At 40.1% G+C, this 19,864-nt stretch overlaps 2 protein-coding genes across 6 annotated transcripts in view; one reads left to right on the top strand and one right to left on the bottom strand.

Moving 5' to 3' along the window:
* Positions 1–19,864, bottom strand: part of LEF1 (lymphoid enhancer-binding factor 1) — a 115,963-nt gene that overhangs the window by 40,866 nt on the left and 55,233 nt on the right. The window lies entirely within an intron of this gene.
* LOC103593735 (cytochrome c oxidase subunit 7A2, mitochondrial) lies at positions 13,306–13,744 on the top strand. The gene has a single exon (XM_008576788.1). The coding sequence runs from the start codon at positions 13,331–13,333 to the stop codon at positions 13,580–13,582; it is 252 nt and encodes an 83-aa protein (XP_008575010.1). The 5' UTR covers positions 13,306–13,330; the 3' UTR covers positions 13,583–13,744.

The following is a 19,864-nucleotide window of genomic DNA, read 5'->3' as shown; positions in this document are numbered from 1 at the left end:
TACAATGCACGTTTATCTCTCAGGGAATGCTCACAACCTCCTTCCAGTTGGTTATCATTCAATAAACAACAAAAAATATTTTTTTTTTCCTTTTTGTCTTTTTTCGTGTCCGGCAACGGATCGCAACCCTCAGTGTCGCGCCCATACCGGACTGGGACCAGCCACGGGATCGCAACCCTCGGTGTTGCTCCCACACCTGGCTCAGCCAATGAGCGGGAACCAGTCTGTATGTGGGATCCGAACCCTCGGCGGGAGCGCCACCATGCTCCCAAGCGGCGCACTGTAGCAGTGCGCCACTGGGCCGGCCCTGGTTTTCTGATTCTCACTGCACATTCTCTAATCTCGGGCAGGTGATTGGTGGGTGAACAAAGGAAAAGTCATAAAGTTGGAAAAAGCAGGTACTGGAAAAAGGATAGAAAATATCGAGGTAGACTCTGAAAGACAGCTCTCCCACCTGTACTCAGCACTCATACATGGCTACTTAGTAGAAATCCCGAAGTCCTTTCTCAAGTTTGAAAACCACCATCGGGCCATCCTAAGCACATAATATAATTACAGCAACACTTACCAAGTGCTTACTCTATGCCACACACTTTATCCTCACAACAGCCTCTGAGGCAGGTACTACTATTATTTCCCTTTTATAGATAAGGAAACAGGCATGGAGAAGCTAAGTAACTTTCCCAATGGCATATAGCTAGTAAGTGGCAAAGCCAGGATTCAAATACAGAAAGTCTGGCTCTAATGGTCAGGTTCGTTACCAGCACGCCATGTGGCCTCCCTAAAGAGCCAAGTTCCTAAAATCTTGGACATTGAGTGGACCATCTGGGCCACACCTAACAGTATGTGACATCTATGAAATGACTGTGTGGTCTCTGTCCCAGGCACAGAATTCACACCAGACAAAGAGGCACCTCAGGAGAAGCAGTTAGAGCTGCAGAAACTCAACTGCTGCCTTTCTCTCCAGCACTGGAAAATATTCCAAGGAAGCTTGCTTGGCTGCCACCCAGGCTGGTCCATGCAGGTAAGGACCTCTTTGGCATCACAGCCAATAAAACCCACACCTCCTGTGGACACAAAGTGGGTGCCACTTAGGGATCCTGAGAACCACCCCCCAAAGCAGCATTCCCAGAAATGACCCACTCACCGCTGGCAGGAACTCAAGGTGTCGTGAAAGTTGTTAGCCTCCAAGTATGTGGTTCTGGGAAGGACTAAAAAGTGGTTCAACTCCCTACTGGCTACGGCCTCAGGTCTACTGGTAAGTGGAGTAAGTGGGGGAGAAACCTGCTGGCCTGGCAGCTAGTCATCATTTTACACATCTATGGATTTCAACTAAACCCAAAGAGCTGGGTCTAGGTCTCGAGTTCCATTTCAAGTGGCTGTGTATTTTATCAGTAGCCCTCCTGGTAATAACTGAATCCAGGAGAATTTTAACACTCCACCAACTTATTGAGATGAGGAATTTCATCTGGTCTCAACCATTACGGTGGCATTTTACTTTTTATTAAACTTTGAAGAACTCTGGTACTCGTGAAATAAAGCCACGTAATTTCATACTGTGCATTCCCCTCCTCTTCCGAGAATCCGAGCTTCTCAAGCCTTCCCACAAAGAAGAGCATATTTAATTTATCCCAAAAGGATACACATCAACTAGACCTCAAAAAGAACACAGGGGCTGGCTGGTTAGCTCAGTTGGTTAGAGCGTGGTGTTATAACACCAAGGTCAAGGGTTTGGATCCCCATATTGGCCAGTCACCCCTCCCCATTTCCCCTCCCATAACCCCCCCCCCCCCAAAAGAAGTGCTGGAAATACATTCTAAGATCCATGAAAGCTAAAAACCTGGTTCAGGTCTGACACAGCCTTTCAAGTCTAAGACCACGACTCATTGTGATGCAGCAGCATTTTTCAGATAATCATGAGGCCACAGGCTTTTAAGATTCAAACATTCCAGGACCCAACTCTGGAGGCAAAGGGATGGTCTAGAGGCCTTTGCCATCATCGGACAACTGGAATGTTTCCCTAAGAGGGGAAGGAACATGTTATACGGAAAGGAATTAATATGGACTGGACACCCAGTAAGTGCAGTCATTACATTGGTGCTTTCACATTCTCAGGCATTAATCCACATAAGTGGGTATTATTACGGTCATATTTATAGATGAAGAGGAGGCTGAGTCCTTTTGAACACAGAGTAAAGTAATAACTAGTCAAGAGAGGAGCTGCGCTGGCATTGTTTTTTTTTTGTCTTTTTCCGTGTCCGGCAACGGATCACAACCCTCAGTGTCGCCCCCGTACCGGACCGGGACCGGCAACGGGATCGCAACCCTCGGTGTTGCTCCCGCGCCTCGCTCAGCCAGTGAGCGGGAACCGGTCTGTATGTGGGATCCGAACCCTCGGGCGGGAGCGCCACCGCGCTTCCCAAGCGGCGCACTATAGCATTGCGCCACCGGGCCGGCCAACGCTGGCATTGTTTTGATACCAAAGTCCCTGCTCGTCCTGTCCCAGACTACTTGGTACTCAGCTACTCCCTCCATCTCTCTCTCAAACTACCCTGCCAGAGTGGCCTGCCATGGGCTCAATTGTGATGAAGCAACTAGACAGGAACAACTGACCACTTGGAGAACACTGATGTCAATAGCAGGACTACAAACAGACTGCTGTAACAGCTGTTTTGGGAGGGGGAGGTATGGAGAACCCACTATTCTCTAAGTTCTCTATAAGGTAATGATTTCCATACATTACATTATTTAATCCTGAAACCACCCCTAAGTTAGGTGTTAAGATTTCTGTTCTATCAGCAACAAAACTGAGGTTCTGAGAGGTTGAGTAATTTATATAAGAATCACATAGGATGTCAAGTATCAGAGATAGGATTTGAACCAAGTCTGGGTAACTCCAAAGAGCACAGCTTGCATACCAAAAAACCAAAAACAGACAGTCTGGCATCCTCTGATTGCCAAGTGGAAGACATGAGTAAAAATACAGTTTAATATTCAAGAACGTGGGCACTGGAGGCAGAAAGTTCCAATCCCAAACATTCAAATGCCACTTAGTCACTATACTTAGGTAATCTACTTAATTTTTCAGAATCTCAGATTCCTCAAATGTAAAATGGGTAGAATAATAACTCACAGTATTAAGGTGAGGATTAATGAGCAATGCAAATAAAACATCTAACTCAGGTCCAGGCATATAATGTATGCTCAGTAAATACTTGTGGAATGGATAAAGGAAATAGGAAAGGAAAAAGAGGGCCAGTGGATGAATTACTATACTCCAAAAGCTCAAGCCACTCATCCCTAAGACACACTGTTTTAGAATTCGGAACTATGATTTCTTCTAGATGAATTCTCCACCAAACTCTCCCTTCCCTGATCTACCAGCACACTTTTAGTCTGTACCTGAAATCCAAAAACCTTCCTCTCATCACTGCTTGTTGAAATCCCACCCAACCTTCAAGAGCGAACTTTAAATGACTCATGACATTCTGGCTGAGATCTTGCTGTGGCATTCAGGTACACATAGCTTTTCCATGTGCTGGCTTTATTTTCTCTATTAGATTATACTTTAATAGACAGTACAATCTATGTTGACTCTTTATTTTTATTTTTTATTTTTTTGGTGGCTGGCCAGTAGGGGAACTCAACCCCTGACTGTTTATATGTTTTAAAAAATCTCTTATGGAAGCAGTTCTCAAACTTTTTTGCTTTCAGGGATACATTAACCTCTAGTCCTTGCTCTAATATCATTAACTGAATAGTAAAAATGGCTTAAAATAAAAGAAGGCAAACACACAGAAAAGAAAGCAGATGGAGAAACGGTAACTGATTTAATAGCTCTAGCACTGGGGAAGGTTAAAAAACAAACCAATTTGAACAGAACCCCAAAAGAAACTTAAAAACTTGGCACTTCAGGTACTTTCTGAAGTGAAATTAGAGGTGGGATTGAAAACAGAATTGGTTGAAAAGATCAAAGGATTGAGACTCCCAGATCTTCCTTTTTGTCTTTTTTTCTGTGTCCGGCAACGGACCGCAACCCTCAGTGTCGTGCCCGTACCGGACCGGGACTGGCAACGGGATCGCAACCCTCAGTGCTGCGCCCGCCCCTCGCTCAGCCAGTGAGCAGGAACCGGTCTGTATGTGGGATCTGAACCCTCGCCGGGAGCACCGCCGCACTCCCAAGCGGCGCACTGCAGCAGTGTGCCACCGGGCCGGCCCTCAGGGCATCTTTACACTCAAAAAAATCCTTAAATAGATGAAGAAAAAAAGTAATTGAGATCCTAATGAGCTTCTGTTTATGTGGATTTATCTATAAATCTTTATATTAGAAATTAAGATGAGAAATTTAATAATATTAATTCATTAAAAAATGACAAACCCATCACACATTAAAATAAAAACATATTTTTATAAATAACCATTTTCTAAACAAAAAATGTAATGAGAAGAGTGGCACCATTTGCACTTTTTTTGCAAATCTCTTTAGAATCTGTTTTGATAGACAATTGAATTTTCATATCTGTTTGAATTCAAAATCTCCATGTGATATATTATTTTTGTTGAAGTATATGAAGAAAATTCTATCTCAAACAGATATACTGTTAGGGAAAAAAGGATATTGTAATAGTTTTTTCATAATGGAAAAAAAGAACATTTTAATAGTTTTTTCACATAATTATGGATCTCCTTCTTTGATACTAATACCAAAACTTGACAGGTGGTAGAAAGTTTCCTGAAGGCTAGTTGCAATGTAGAATCAGAAACCATATAAATATACTTTTCCTACTCTTACATTAAAATCCTTGGTCTACTTTGCACTTTAAATTTACTCATTTATGATTCTGTAACATCATAATGCATCAGTCATTTGGAAAATACTGGTTCACTGAGTTGACATATTTCACTATACAATATAAAAATCACATTCGTTAATATCACTGACCTCATCAGAAAAGCTTTAAGCATTTGGGAAGCTATAAAGTTCACAGTAGTGAATATAAATTTACTAAAATACTAATTTTTCCTCAAAAGCTCAAATTTTAACACTGGCAACAAATGCTGTCAATTGTTTTCACTGAAGTAACAGACTCACTTTGATCATCTGTGGAAAAATATCTGCCAAATATTAAAGTTGGAAGAACCATAGTTTGCCTGTCAATTATGTACCCAAGAATCAAGATTTAATAAAATTAGTAATTTTTACTGCTTTATTAAGGATATTCTTAAGTGACACTGGCATTTTCTTTTTCCTGGGAGGGTGTTGTAGTGCAGAATTGAATGACTAATATAATTTCATGCCAAGGCACAGTAAGTTTTACCCACTGCTGCTTTTGTACCATCAATGCAAATGTCAACACAGTGAAAAACGCAAAGTGCTAGGGCTATCATGAGGACACTGCTGACTTTGTGGACCCTCTATCTCAGGGGTGTAGACAACACTTTGAGAACTGCTGCCCTATAGTAAAGTAACAGTATACAAACAGTTGTTGATTGTAGATGATCCAAGCTAAAACACTGAAAAGTATTATTTTAGTTAAATTGACTTCCAAGAGAAATTGATTTAAGAGCTACAAATAGGAAATGTTTTCATGATGAACTAAGCTACCATTTCTTTCTCCCTCTTATTTGCTAGTATCCTGAATGTACAAATCAAGAGAAATTTGAAAGACAAACAAAAATAAGCATACATACCACATCCGGGTTCTCTGCTCAGGATATCACAAGACCAAAATCAAAGTAATGGCTGGGCTGAGTTCCTGTCTGGAGGCTCTGGGGAATAATGTACTTGCAAACTCATATTTGTTATTAGTAGAATGCAGTTCTTTGTGGTTGTCCCCATTTCCTTGCTAGTTGTTAGGTGGCCACTCACGTTTCTTGACAAGTATACATTGTTTAAAGCCAGCAATGGAGTGTCAAATCTGAGTTTCAAATCTGATTTCCTCTTTCCGTGATCAGCAGAGAACTTCTTTCCTTTAAAAGGCTTATGTGTCTATATCAGGCCTCCCTCTCATGTCAACAGAGAGAGTGAGGTAGGCAGAAGGAGAGGGCAGCTCTGATATGCTCAGCTGCCGCAAGGCCTACTATCATTTGTTAAGACAATAACCACTTAACTTTACAGAAAGTTTTCAACAATTAACCTTTTGCAGAAAAGAATGAAGTGCCACCAAAAATGTTATTATTTGGTGTTATAATTATTCTGACTATACTATAACGTTCTGAAGTTTAAGTTTTGTGCGTTTCTCCTCTTCTTTTTTTCTCCAGAGGCTATAACTTCAAGAATGTGCATACTCACACATATCAGAGTTGCCAGGAGTTGTAGTTCAGAGGTTAAGGAAAAAGAGTCAGAATGAGCACATCTTACCCTTCCCTCCTCCCAACATCAGGAAGATCATGAAGAACTATGTGCAAGGAAAGTTCCACATTAACTACAGGGCCATAGCTCAGGAAATTTAAAAGGGCAGTCACTAAGCAGCATTGACGGTCAAGATAAACTTATTTTGAAGAAAATTTAAAAAGAGCTTTGGCTTTCTCTCCAACATTAACAGCTAACATGTCGGATTTTGGCCATTTGCCTTTTAAGAAAAATTTTAGAATAATCATTATTTTATATTTAAGGTCAACTATTCTACTACAGTGTTATACGTAACCTTAAGCTTTTTTAAAACTTAATTATCTGACGTTTAGGGTGACTAAAGAGTCATACAATTGCCTTACAACTTAGTCACTTATAATACCCCAAATGCTTCATGAAATAAAATGGATATAAGTGAAATAAATCAAAGAAAGGTAATTAGTAAGAGAGAATGTATAGGTGGCAAGAGATAAAACCTGATGGTTGGGTGGGAAAGACGAGAAGGGAAATTCATTGAATATTTACTATATTAATGATGCTTTACATTTGTGACCAAATTTATTTTCCTATCATGAAATGAAGAAATAGGCTTAGAAAGACTAAGTTTTGCCCAGTGTCATACAGGCTAGCCTGTAAATGGTAGAATACGGATTATTCCAAACAAATGAGCTTTTCACTGTGAATAGCTGATAAGAAGTGGGAACAAAGGGGAATAATTCATTCTTGGGGTCCAAAGGGAACCCACTATTTTTAGTAACTGGAGTCTGTAAATAGAGGGACTGGGGTTAAGGTTGGAAGCTGAGGAAAGATGGGGTAAAAGGGAAAATGACATCTAATTATGTAAAGTTGCAACATCCTATTATTTGATTGATTTCACAACACTTTCACCACACCTCTAATTCTCTAAGTGCTCCATTTATTTTTCATATTAAAAACTGTCCTTTGAAAATTAAGAGAAAGAACTGGAATTATTCAAGTAAACAAACCAAAAAACAAACCAAAACAGATTTGAGATTTACTGTGCTAGTGGTAAAACACTACAGGGAAGGCAATTAGTGGCTAATTCAGAGGTGGAAGAAAGGGATGGGGTGTAGGTGAAAGAAAGGATCAGCAGCTTCTAAGGAGGCAAGATAGGGAGGAGGAGAAGCCTGCCTGGACTACTAGCTGTAGGAGTGTGGGGGTTCAATGGGGTGCATAGGTGTATGTAAAATCTTAGAAGGAAGGGGAAAGAGCAAGATTCCAATGGTTCACAACATTTCCTGGATCACAGACACTGAAAATCTGATGAAAGCTGTGTATAAATGTTTTTATATGCAAATACAGTCATACATTAATGGATTGGGGTGGGAAGCTGCAGTATGCATAGGGGAAGAAAGGGAACGAAGTAGCCCATGGACCCTAGACTTCAAACTACTGCCCTATTCCAAGAGAGAAGTGCTACACCAATCATTGCATAATAGCTTATTATTATTAATAAGCTGGAGTTTAGCCAACTTGGTGAAAGTAATATTTGTGTAGGTCAGTGGGAAAGAATGGAAGGTGAACAGATCAGTGAAGGTGAGTGAGAAGTTAGGAGCAAAAGCCTTCTTTGTCTACCATGCACAGACTCAGAGAGTCTGAGCTCAGGCAGCAGGTTATACTTTACTCTGTAACCCAGTGACAGGTTTTATAATGACAACAGGAAAGGACAGAGAGAAGCAACTCCAGGGGCTCCAGAACCAGAGAGGGAGTGCAGTGTTTGGGGGATGGGGGGTGAGGGAACAAATTTCAGGAAGTTCTGCTCTGAAACTCAACAGCCATCAATCCTGAATAAAAGTCAAGCAGGTTTTCTGGTGCTGGACACATGTTGGTTAAAAAGGCTCTCCCCTCCACTGCCCAGGGGTGGCCTAAGTGGAGGGAGGGGAAGGTCTTCCCACTGCCACCACAGTACCGCCTCTCTATTGTCCACTTTCTGAAGGTGGAAGATCTCTCCATGGCACTCAGAATGTCCAATGGGAAAGGAAGAATGTTTGGGGCCTGAGAGATGGTCTCTAGATAACCTTGGGGGTAAAGGGGTGGGGGAGCTAGCTGGAGCCTGCAGGAGGTTGAGGTCAGATAGTCCCACAGCGACCCAGATGGGGAGTGCAGATGAGTTGTTGATATGTCCAGACTGCAAAGGGATGGTGCAAAATTCCACAGGGACAAAGCCAACAGACTTAAACCTAATTATTTCATATTGAAAAGGGGCCTTTCACACCTGACTTGAAGTAACTATAAAGCATGTGCCCTATTTTAGTTTTTTAAAAAGCTGATTTTTTTTTTCCTTTTTGTCTTTTTTACTGACCGGTAACGAGATCGCAACCCTGGGTGTCACGCCCGTACCGGGGACCGGCAACGGGATCGCAACCCTCGGTGTTGCGCCCGCACCACGCTCAGCCAGGGAGCGGGAACCGGTCTCCACATGGGATCCAAACCCTCGGCGGGAGCGCCGCCGCACTCCCAAGCGGCACACTCTCCAGTGCGCCACCGGGCTGGCCCTAAAAAGTTGATTTTTGTTTTAAGGTAAGGTGTGAAACATTTACAGAATAGTAATAGAAATGCTTATGTGCCAATTTTGTCCCACCGAGCCTTCCCTGATTTTAAGTGTTAGATGTGCAAAGTATTCTCTGCTTAAAATTGGGTATTTTAATAAGTGAAAAGAGTAACATCTAAGTCTGCAGGGGTCCTCATTTTTCTATAGAATTTGCCAAAGAGTCTTTCAGAAATCAAAAGGGAAAAATACGACTAATAAATTATTTTGGGTTCAGCCACTATAAGTAAGATTAGGCTAAAAGTATAAATAATTGAGAACTAAAGTTTATTGGGAAACTCAAATCATTTTCGATGAATGTATAAATGTGATATTTACACTGTAAGATAAACGTTAGAGCTATTCTAGAGAGCTGCATTGTCTGATACATGGTAGCCGCTAGTCACTAGCTTAAGCCCTTGAAATGTGGCTTGTCCAAATTGAGTTGTGCTGTGAGTGTAAAATACATACTTGATTTCAAACACTTAGTGGGAAAAGAAGGATGTAAAATATCTCAATATTGTTATATTGATTACATGTTAAAGCAACATTTTTGATACATTGTGTTAAAATAATTAAAATTAATTTTACTTGTTTGATTTTACTTTTTTGATGTAGCTACAAGAAAATTTAAAATTATATACATGAGTTGCATGTGACTTGCACTGTAATCTCTATCAGGCAGCTCTGCTTACAGTTTAAAAATCTATAGATAGGATTGCCCCCTTTCCTTCTTGTACTCTAATTGGACTTAAACAAAACAAACAAAAAATTAGGCTTATTTTTAAACAAACAGTCCTTTTAGGAAAAAGGAAACTTATGGGTAAAGAAACTGAAAATCAGAAAAGTGGCAGAGCTGGCAATCTAACATTAGAATTCAATATCCCATTCTGAGTGCTATATTTATATAACAAGTAGTATAAAACTATAACATTTCATTTTATGGTGTGAAAAAAATTACTAAATGGTATCTATCTTTTTATAGGTTAGAATGATCCCTATGAATAAATGGTATGTCGTACAGCGGTTATATGTAACTTCTTCAACTTGTCAGTCAGCTCAGATTACTTTTAAAAATACCTAATACACATTTTTAGATTCACTGCAAGTTACTGATTAACTCATTCCTTGATAGGTAACCATCTTTCCCACTTTGCATCACAGCATATTTTCTGGAAGAAAAAGCAGAGCTTATTTCCAGTGAAAATGATGCTGCAGACATTGCTATTCACAGAATATACACACATGGGTCAAGGGAAAAAAATCTTTTGTTTTGGATTTAAAAACAAAATACTGAAATGAATTGGAAACTGAGGCTGAAAACTTAAGTGACAAAGCAGTTTACATAAGTTGGGATCTATGTAATTTTGCATATTTTGATTAATCTTAAAGCTCCCAAATAAGTCAAACTAGAATAGAAAACTTTCCTTGAAAACACTTGTTTCAATGGTATAAAAAGAGGAAGGAAAATGTAACGACCTTTTAAAAGACTTTCAGTTCTATTTATACATTATAGAAGAGAAACATTCTATAGCCCATGGAAAATTATAGTAGCAAATATGACAGGAGCTATTTTCTACTAGTGAAAAGGGCACTTCTGTGAATATAAAATGAAATATAAACTCCACTTTGTACCATTTATTATGAATACAAAATTTCCCCCCTGAATTTTATTTTTCATTTCCACCTCTTCTGGGGGAACACTGTAAAGAACTCAAGGCAGATACTAAATGCCTGATCTATATATCTTTCCCGAGAGCAATCTACATTACCCTGAATTTGCCATATTGTGCTAGAGCCGGCTTGTTCGAGCTGATGAGAGTTTATGGCTAAATTTTCAGGATTTTTGAGAGGCTGGTTATTTTCATGTTGGTAGTCAGAAATTGGTCATGGTGGGATTATTTACACCATAGAAATTGGCAAATGTGAAAAGTTCCCTCTCCCCCAAGCCAGTTGTTAAACATGTAACAGCATACCACTAGCAAACGTTGAATCCCGTCCTAAATTACTAGGTGAAAAATGCTTTACTTTCCTTACTTCTGTTTGACAAGCAACAGGACCGTAATCTTGATCTTTGTCTGAAATCATTTCAGAATGAGAAATTTCAAAGGTCATCATTTGACATGATCTAGGATGGCCTGCTTTATGACCCACTTCCTGCTAACACTGGGGGATGTGCAGCCATGGGTCATTAATTACTCCACCTGGTTCCTTGCCTCTGGGCCTAAACAGCCCAGAGGAATGGAGTCACTAGTTAGAAGGAGTTCCGTTTTACAGCAATGAGAAGAGATTTGTAGAAGATTCACTGGCATGTTCTTCCTTTTTACTTCTCAAGGAAATAGTTAATGTAGATAAAAAAATAAGTAAAATTACTGATGTAATTATTTTTGAAAGTTATCCATAAGAAATGAATTTTATGCCAAAAAAAAAAAAAAGCAAATAATTAAGGCTATTTCACATGTGCATTAAAGAATAGGTTAATGCAGATTTCACACGATGACACTAAATCAGTTGTCCAGGTCAAATGTGCAGAGGCTGGCCCTGAGCTAAATATTAAAAAAAGAAAAAGATGACAGGCTGTTGTTTTCACAGCACGGTCACTCAAGAAATATGAATTCTTTCTAGAGAATATAAGAATCAGCTTAGGGATTTCAGAAAACAATTAGGAACCTTGGGGAGAGGAATAAAGGAGCAAAAATAACTTAAGGGCTAATTCAAGAATATTCTCAATACACTCTACTCTTTGCTTTAACAATGCTTTTGCCCGGTTTCTACACCAAGGATGGGGTGGGAACCGGTTCTTGGCCAAATAATAGCATATTGGATTTGAAGTCTAAAAAGCTGGATACTATTCCTGGTCCTACCTGTTATGTGTTGGGTGAACTTAGACAAATGACTTACCCTTTCTATGTTTCAGATTTCCTCACTAAATGAGGCAAATATTTTCCATAGCTGTTTGTGTAAGGATCAAATGAGATCATGCATGGAAAAACACTCTGCAAATGGTAAAACACTATGTAAATACAGTACTAATTCCACTTTGGAAAAAAAAGTCATTAAGCTCATTTCTTACATTGACAACATTATCACTTGGGTCAACATGCATGACTTTGGTGAATACCAAATAAATCTAACTCTGAAATTTGCTAAAACACTGGCCTCAGAGAATCCACTCAGTCACTATGCTTCACTACTGATTTGTGGCCTTGAAGAAATCTGTGCTTTTCTATTAACATAACTTCATGTAAGAATGTTTTTTCTATGATACAAGTATGCTACAATACGGTCCATCTAAAGCTTGATGGATATTTCAATATACCTCTTAAATATGTGTCAGCTGCTTCATCTGAATACCAATATTTTAATGATGTTTGAGTGCAGGTAGATGAATAGATGACTGGCTGGATAAGCTAATACAGAAAGTAGAAATAGATATATTCTGGGGGACCAAGAAATACCCAAATGACCCATAAATACAGCAGGGAGCAAGAAAGGTAAATGCAAGTGAGAAGAGTATACAGGCAAGACCCTCTGTGCAACAACTTGAAGTTGGGGACCCATGAGTGTTGGGCTCCTGGCATAAACAAATGAAGTATGGGCCCAAACAGTTCCAGCTCCTGTGATTCTGTGATCCCAAGTGTTCACTTTGAATTTCAATATTCTATTACTCTGTAGTTCTGACACTATGGCTAGAAGTGGCTACGTTAGAAGGAAGTTAGGAAAGCAAAAGAAAGCTCAGAAATGACTTATTTACTGAACATTTTAAAAATCAGTTTTAAGATGTATCAGTGCTACTAACGGTGGGCACTGGTTTGATGGCAGTGTGCACTGATAATCTGAAGGAACATCAATAAAGCTTACAGAACAGATGAAAAACAAGAGCAGGAGCAGTTTAATTGTCATGAAAATTATTACTAACTAATTTCTTCCAGTGCAAGGACCTGTAAGGTTGTGCTAATCATCACAACCTAGGGATAGAACCTATAGATGAGATGTGGTCATCCTGCCAAATTCCACTAAGGGCTGCTCCCTTTCTGCAACAAGGAAGGAGACCACTGTGTACTTCTGTGCCCCGAATCTGCCTGAAAAAATCCACTGCTAAATTAACCTTCACAAATGCAATTGGACAAATCCATGATTAGAGAAGTGTCTTTCCCCTGTCTCAGAAGAAGGACAGGGAGATGGCAACCACCCAGTCACTTGTATAGGCATTAAAAGGCCAGCCCAAAGTCTCCAGCAGATAAAGTGAGCTTATATTCAGTGGTTCTAAATTCTTTGATTTGTATGATTAAAGAGCTATGGCCCTACATAAAGCAAATGTGGATGAAGAGCCCTGCCTTATTCCAGGAGTCCGGAATCTAGGTCTCCTCTAAGTACTTTATTTCAAAGAAGATGTATCTTTGGAGTTGGTGGGCAGTAACTGAGCAAAGATGCTGCGGAGTCTGCTGGTTCTTCGTCAGATTGCCCAGAGGACCATAAGCACTGCTTCACGGAGGCATTTTGAAAATAAAGTTCCAGAAAAACAAAAGCTGTTTCAGGAGGATAATGGAATTCCAGTACATCTAAAGGGTGGGGTAGGTGATGCCCTCCTGTATAAAGCAACCATGATTCTTACAGTTGGTGGAACAGCATATGCCATATATCAGCTGGCTATGGCTTCATTTCCCAAGAAGCAGGCTTGACTTTGGTCATCCCAGCAATCAATTGGTTCATCTTCATTCAGCTCTATGGACCAGTAATGTGATAAATAACTGAGCTTTTTGGGGATCAGTATTTATTGACTTGTACTAACTGCAACTAATAAAGCAGTCTTTACCAAAAAAAAAAAAAAAAAAAAAAAAAAAGAAGATGTATCTTTGGCAGCTTGGTGTAGCTATGACTACGCCACTCCAAGGAAAGGCTGATGTCTTGGGGGGAAAGCCAGAATGGAACTATAATAAAGACCATCAAATTTGCATTAGCTTACAAAGTGTTTTTATATTCCTCATTTCATTTGGATCACACCATCACCCTGTAAAGAAGGCATTAATAAATATCCCATGTTTCAGAGGACAAGAAAGCTCAGAAAAGTCGAAAGTCACACAGTAAGTTAAAAAGCTAGACTCAATCCTGTTTTCTTTCACCAAACCACAATACAGCCCATTTTCTGGTTATCCAGGAGCCTGCAGCCCCTCCCACTACAGGCGTCTCAAAAGGTGACCTAGAGTGGACCACAGGGCCTTAGAGGCAGGTACAAGAAATGTCAAGCTGTAAAAATGTACAGCCAAACAAGAAATCATCACAGAACCTTCCCCTTCCTCTTAAAATGCTATCATCACCTGTAGTTATATTTTAGAAATGGTTATGCAATATCAGTTGAACATGCTAATGAATAGTATAATCAATAAATATATTATTCACAAGCCTTGTGATTTCCAAGCCAAGCTGATGAATGGAATGTCAAGAAGGAATGTAAACTATTCACATATTTAGAAAATTCTTGTCCACAGAACAAAGAATCATCATTTTAAGGAGTGAATTTATGTACTTACGTTTTTCACCTTTTCCTTAATTTTCCAGTTTATGTTAATAATGGTGATTTCTTCAGGCTCTCAACTCTTTCAGCTAATTAACAATGCTCAGGATATCTTCTCAACCTTGATTGTTATTGCTAATTCTTTTTTTTTTTTTTCCCCCTTTTTGTCTTTTTTCGTGTCCAGCAACGGATCGCAACCCTCAGTGTCACGCCTGTACCGGACCGGGACCGGCAACGGGATCGCAACCCTCGGTGCTGAGCCCACACCTTGCTCAGCCAGTGAGCGGGAACTGGTCTGTATGTGGGATCCAAACCCTCGGCGGGAGCGCCGCCGCGCTCCCAAGCGGCGCACTGTAGCAGTGCGCCACCGGGCCGGCCCCGCTAATTCTTGAAAAATTAAACTTTATTTCACCAGAATCTGAATATGTCTATTAAAAAATCTGTCCTTAATTCATTTCCTCCACCCACTTTATTTAATCCAGTTTTGATGTGTAAATGTGAAGATACTGTAAGTCAATGTAAACAATGCTTTTTTCATTTAACATAACCTGAATTTTTCTTCCTCCACTTATTTTTTATTTATTTATTTATTTTTTGTCTTTTTCCGTGTCCGGCAACAGATCGCAACCCTCAGTGTTGCCCCCATACCGGACCGGGGACCGGCAACGGGATTGCAACCCTCAGTGTTGCTCCCGCGCCTCGCTCAGCCAAGTGAGCGGGAACTGGTCTGTATGTGGGATCCGAACCCTCGGGCGGGAGCGCCGCCGTGCTTCCCAAGCGGCGCACTATCCAGTGCGCCACCAGGCCAGCCCTTCCTCCACTTATTTTTATTACTAATTCAGCTGTGTTTTCTCTAACCAAATATGTTAACTTATATGACCCCTCCCTCCCTTTTAAAGATTTCTAAGTAGCTGTTTAGACCTTCAAAGGTATTTAAAAGAAATAAATAGAAAAACAGTTTTGCAGAACTACCATATGACCCAGGAATTCCACTCCTAGAACCCCAAAGAACTGAGAGCATATATTCACACAAATACTTGTACACAAATGTTCACAGCAGCCATTAGTCATAATAGCAAAGAATGGAAACAACCCAAAATGTCCATCAGCTGATGAACAGAAAAACAGATTGTGTTATATAATGCAATGAAATATTATTCAGCCATGACGAGTTATGAAGTACTGGCACACAATGAGTGAACCCTGAAAACATTATGTTAAGAGAAATAAACCACACACAAAAAGGCCACATATTGTACGATTTCATTTACATGAAATGTCCAGAATGGACAAATCCATAGAAACAAAGTAGAAGAGGGGTTGCCAGGGGCTGAGGGGAGGGGGAAACTGGGACTGACTGCTAACAAGTACAGGGTTTCTTTTTGGAGTGAAGGAAATAGTCTGGAGTTTAATAGTGGTGACATCTGCACAACATAGTGAATATACTAAAAACCACTAAATTGTATACTTCACATGGGGAATTTTAGGTTATGTGAATTATATCCCAATTAAAAAAAAAAAAATAAAATAAAGGCACAAAAACTGACCTGGACTGAATGAAGGCTAATTTTATGTTACACGTAAGGCAAATCCAAGTGAAAGTATACTGTGTGTACGTACTGTATCTTGGACCCTTGTAAGCTTATACATAGTGATGACAGGAGAATCTCAGCAGGCTAAAATTGGATTATATATAACCAAAGCACAACACATAAAAAAAGAGTGATATACTGTGTGTGTTTAGGGACAAAGATGAAACCCACTTTACCATATGAAGAACATACCTAGGATCTATCCTCCCACTCTTCCCCACCCCCCAATTCCTGAACCTATCTTGCAGTGATGGCATGAAGGCTGGAGTTAGCCCTTCCCCTTCCAGGGCTCTCTCTGGAGTTGTTCCATAAAAAGCATTAGTTTGACTCTGCAGACACTGCCAGTGAACTGACAGTTGGGAACTGAAGGTGTGCCTTTTCAGGTACTTTTCAGTCCTCCCAGATGCCAGATGACAATTAGGTTGTGTGCAAGCCTCCTGAGAAGCAGCACTGTCTTCTCAGCTTGCTCTCAGCTACCAGGTGGATAGATGGGCAAGTGCCACAGGAGCTGAAGGGAATACACCTTGGCAGACTCTGAGTCACAGGCATGCACAGAAGCATCCGGCTTACAGTCTTCATCACTAACCTGAAAACTATACATGTTTAACTCTGAGTGCTTAGTACTATGGTTTATGTTTTCCTACATTTAAAAATGCAGCATTTTTTAAAAATTTAGAAGTGCATGAAGAATTCACTTTAATGTAATACACACTCCTTAAGAAGACTACTGAAGTTGTATCAAAAAGTTTAAGGGCCACTGGCCGGTTAGCTCAGCTGGTTAAAGCATGGTGTTATAACACCAAGGTCAGGGGTTCAGATTCCCCACACCAGCCAGCTGCAGAAAAGAAAAAAAAAGTTTAAAAGCTACTCTCTCAGAATTTCAAAAATTGTTTTTACTTCAAATACCTCCATTTTCCCAAGTGGTTTCAAAATTAACTTCAGTAATGTTTCAAATCATGATTTTCATAGATATTAATGACATTTTTAAGTCTTCTACATCTCATTTCTCTATAGAAGATCTGGCCAAATTCTTATGGTAGAACAATGGATATAATCACATCTATTCCAATTCTAAGTCTCTATCAGGGCTTTCATTAGCCTCCTGTCACAGGATATCTGCAAAATGACTCCTGGGCTTGAGATAAAATATTCATTTATCTCATAGGAGATGGGAAAAACTGCCACTTCAAAGTGACCAAGTGCAAAGCAGTTTATTCATGTGGAAGTGCAGAGCTGGAAGAAACCTGAGGGTTCAACTGAACCTGCCCACCCTCAGTCGGCCAGTGAAGAAAGCAATGTTCAGAGCAGTCAGGCAGCTGCATCTGTAGCAGGGCTCATGATGCCCCACCTGGGACCCCAAGCTGCTTCCAGACTCAGTCAGAAATGCTCAGAGGTGAGCTGAAATCTGGCTCAGAGAGATTAAACACTCCAATCAACTCATTCAATTCTATCCAATTCAAACATTTACTTGAATGCCTACCATGTTAAGGTGCTCTGCCAAGGAAGCAGGGCAAAGGGATAAAGATAAGTAAAATCTCATCACTGTTCCCAAGGAACTTAATATCCACTCAAGGATGTATGCAAATAACTATAATGTGGAATGTTAAAAGCAAAACCAGGCCAATTGGGAGATGAAAGTCATGTAGGAGGTAATACAGATGGAAGGAAGGAGTGACGGTGGAGATGGTCACAGATGTGAGCAACACTGGGGTGGCAGAGGAAGATGAGCCGAACTTGGTGGGTGAGGGGGAAAGGCCAGAAGAAAGGCTTCCAAGGTTGGAGGCCACCTTCATGGACTAGCACTGAAAGCAAATCAGCAACAATACCATATATTCATATACTAATTAGGGTATTTTTGTTATCACTAACAACAACAAAATTAGCAAAGTGACTTGTATGAGGTCACTAGACTATAGAGTGGTAGAGCCAATGCCAGACTCCAAAGCAGGATTTCAGAGTTCCAGGCTCCATAATGCTACCCATCACGAATGACTTTCAAAGATCAGCTCCAGAAATATGTTATTGTCTTAAAACCCAGTCAAATTGACAAAAAATATAGAAGAAAAAAATGACATCAAATGATCATCAAAAAAAAAAAAAAAGTCACCCATGAAGGAAAGTTTACACATGTTTAGAGAGAGGCATGGATCGAAATCAGACGGAGAGCCAAACATAAGCAGTGTCACGCAGAATCCAACAGCCACTTGAGACTGACAGGAAAGTATAAAAAAAACTCACACCTCACATGCCTCTTAAGATAAAAAGGCCCATTGATCTTGGTGGAAGGGCTGACTGGGTCTTTAAACAGTCCACTTTCTCTGCCCCTCATTATGACTTCCAGCGTTTTTATTCCACACGAATGTACAGACTCACACCTAGGAAGAAGGGCTGAGGTGAATGACCTCAGCAAACATGATGGAGTTCATGACCACACAGAGAGAAAAGGGTTTTTTAAAAAAGATCACATGTATTTTACAGCCTTAGTTCGGGAGGGTGGGGAGGGGGGGGATGAAATTTCATATAAAGTCTACAAAGAGAAAAAAAGACTAGAAATATAAGTACTGAAATATTAACCACAAAATTAACTTGTGAGACTACAGGTGACTTTTTATTTGTCTATTATGCTTTTCTGTATTTTCCAAAACTTCTACCTAGCATATTATGTACTATAATATCCTTATAAGAAGAGAAAAAGTTTTATTTGATAAGAGAAGGGAAACTGTATTACTTGAGTTGTCTGGTATAAAAGTAGTAGTATACTTTGAATTTTATTTTGGACAGCCACTAAAGTCAGACTCACATGTAAGTTTTTTGTTTTATTCATAAAATTTCCCCCATGTTGCTGTCGAGAAAGTGAATATCTTCACAAACATACACACACACACATATTTTAGGTCATTTGAAGGAAAATAAAAAGGGATATTAACTTCTTGACTGTCATGGAGTCTAATAGTCCAATTTCACTCCTTACCTCCTTCCACCCCTGCTGCCTCTCACTGTCATTTTCCCTCCTATTGATAAGAGAAAGAACAAAATATAGAAAGCCTAGTACAGGAGCATAATTCGAAGGGACAATTAACACATGAAGGTTCTTATGGTGCGAACCATGAGATCCCCAGAAAGCAGACCCCTGGCAATTCAGAGTTAGACATGCACAGTGCTAGAGCTGGCTAGAAGAGACAGGTTCCCTGGACAGAGACAGGTTCCCTCCCCCAAAACAGAGAAGGACATGAAATGAAACTCATCTTCACTTTAATTCAAGAGAGAAAAAGGTATTGATGTGACCCAACCACCTGTTCCATCACTCTGGAAAGTGCATAGCCACAAAAGACCTCAACCTTGATACACAGCTTTACCATAGTGTGCTTCAACTTTGAGGTTTCCTCTCCCAATTGCTCAGATTTTCCACATCAACCCTCAGGTGCTTTGCAAGAGATGACTGTTTGTAACAAGCCATAATATTATGCTGGTAATGAAAAGGTCTTAGTTTATCGTTGCCTTATCTGCAATCAGTTTGTCACAGCACCTCTCTCTCTCACTCTCAGCTTCTTCTAGATTTGACTCAGTATACCCTTTCTCCTTGCAACCCGACCTGGTAAAAAGGTGCAGCACTCACAGTGCTTGTCTGGACTCAGTTTTTCCTCTCCAAGTTAAACCATAACATGAATAAAAACTGTTGCTTTCCTTCTGTATGTATAAAATAAATTATATTAAAATGTGGGAGATGTCCAGTGACCTTGGAACTGGGGATACTTCCATCAAACTAAGAGCCACACCATCAGGAGAAACACTCAAATGGCTGGGAAAGTATCCCCCTTGCTCATCTTACTAGCTCTTTCCCACAGGATCACCCATGA

This window comes from Galeopterus variegatus, unplaced genomic scaffold (genome assembly GCF_000696425.1).
Source record: "Galeopterus variegatus unplaced genomic scaffold, G_variegatus-3.0.2 Scaffold63, whole genome shotgun sequence".
In the NCBI taxonomy this organism is placed as follows: domain Eukaryota; kingdom Metazoa; phylum Chordata; class Mammalia; order Dermoptera; family Cynocephalidae; genus Galeopterus; species Galeopterus variegatus.
Note: the sequence above shows the minus strand (reverse complement) of the source record. Positions and strands in the feature narration are given on the sequence as shown.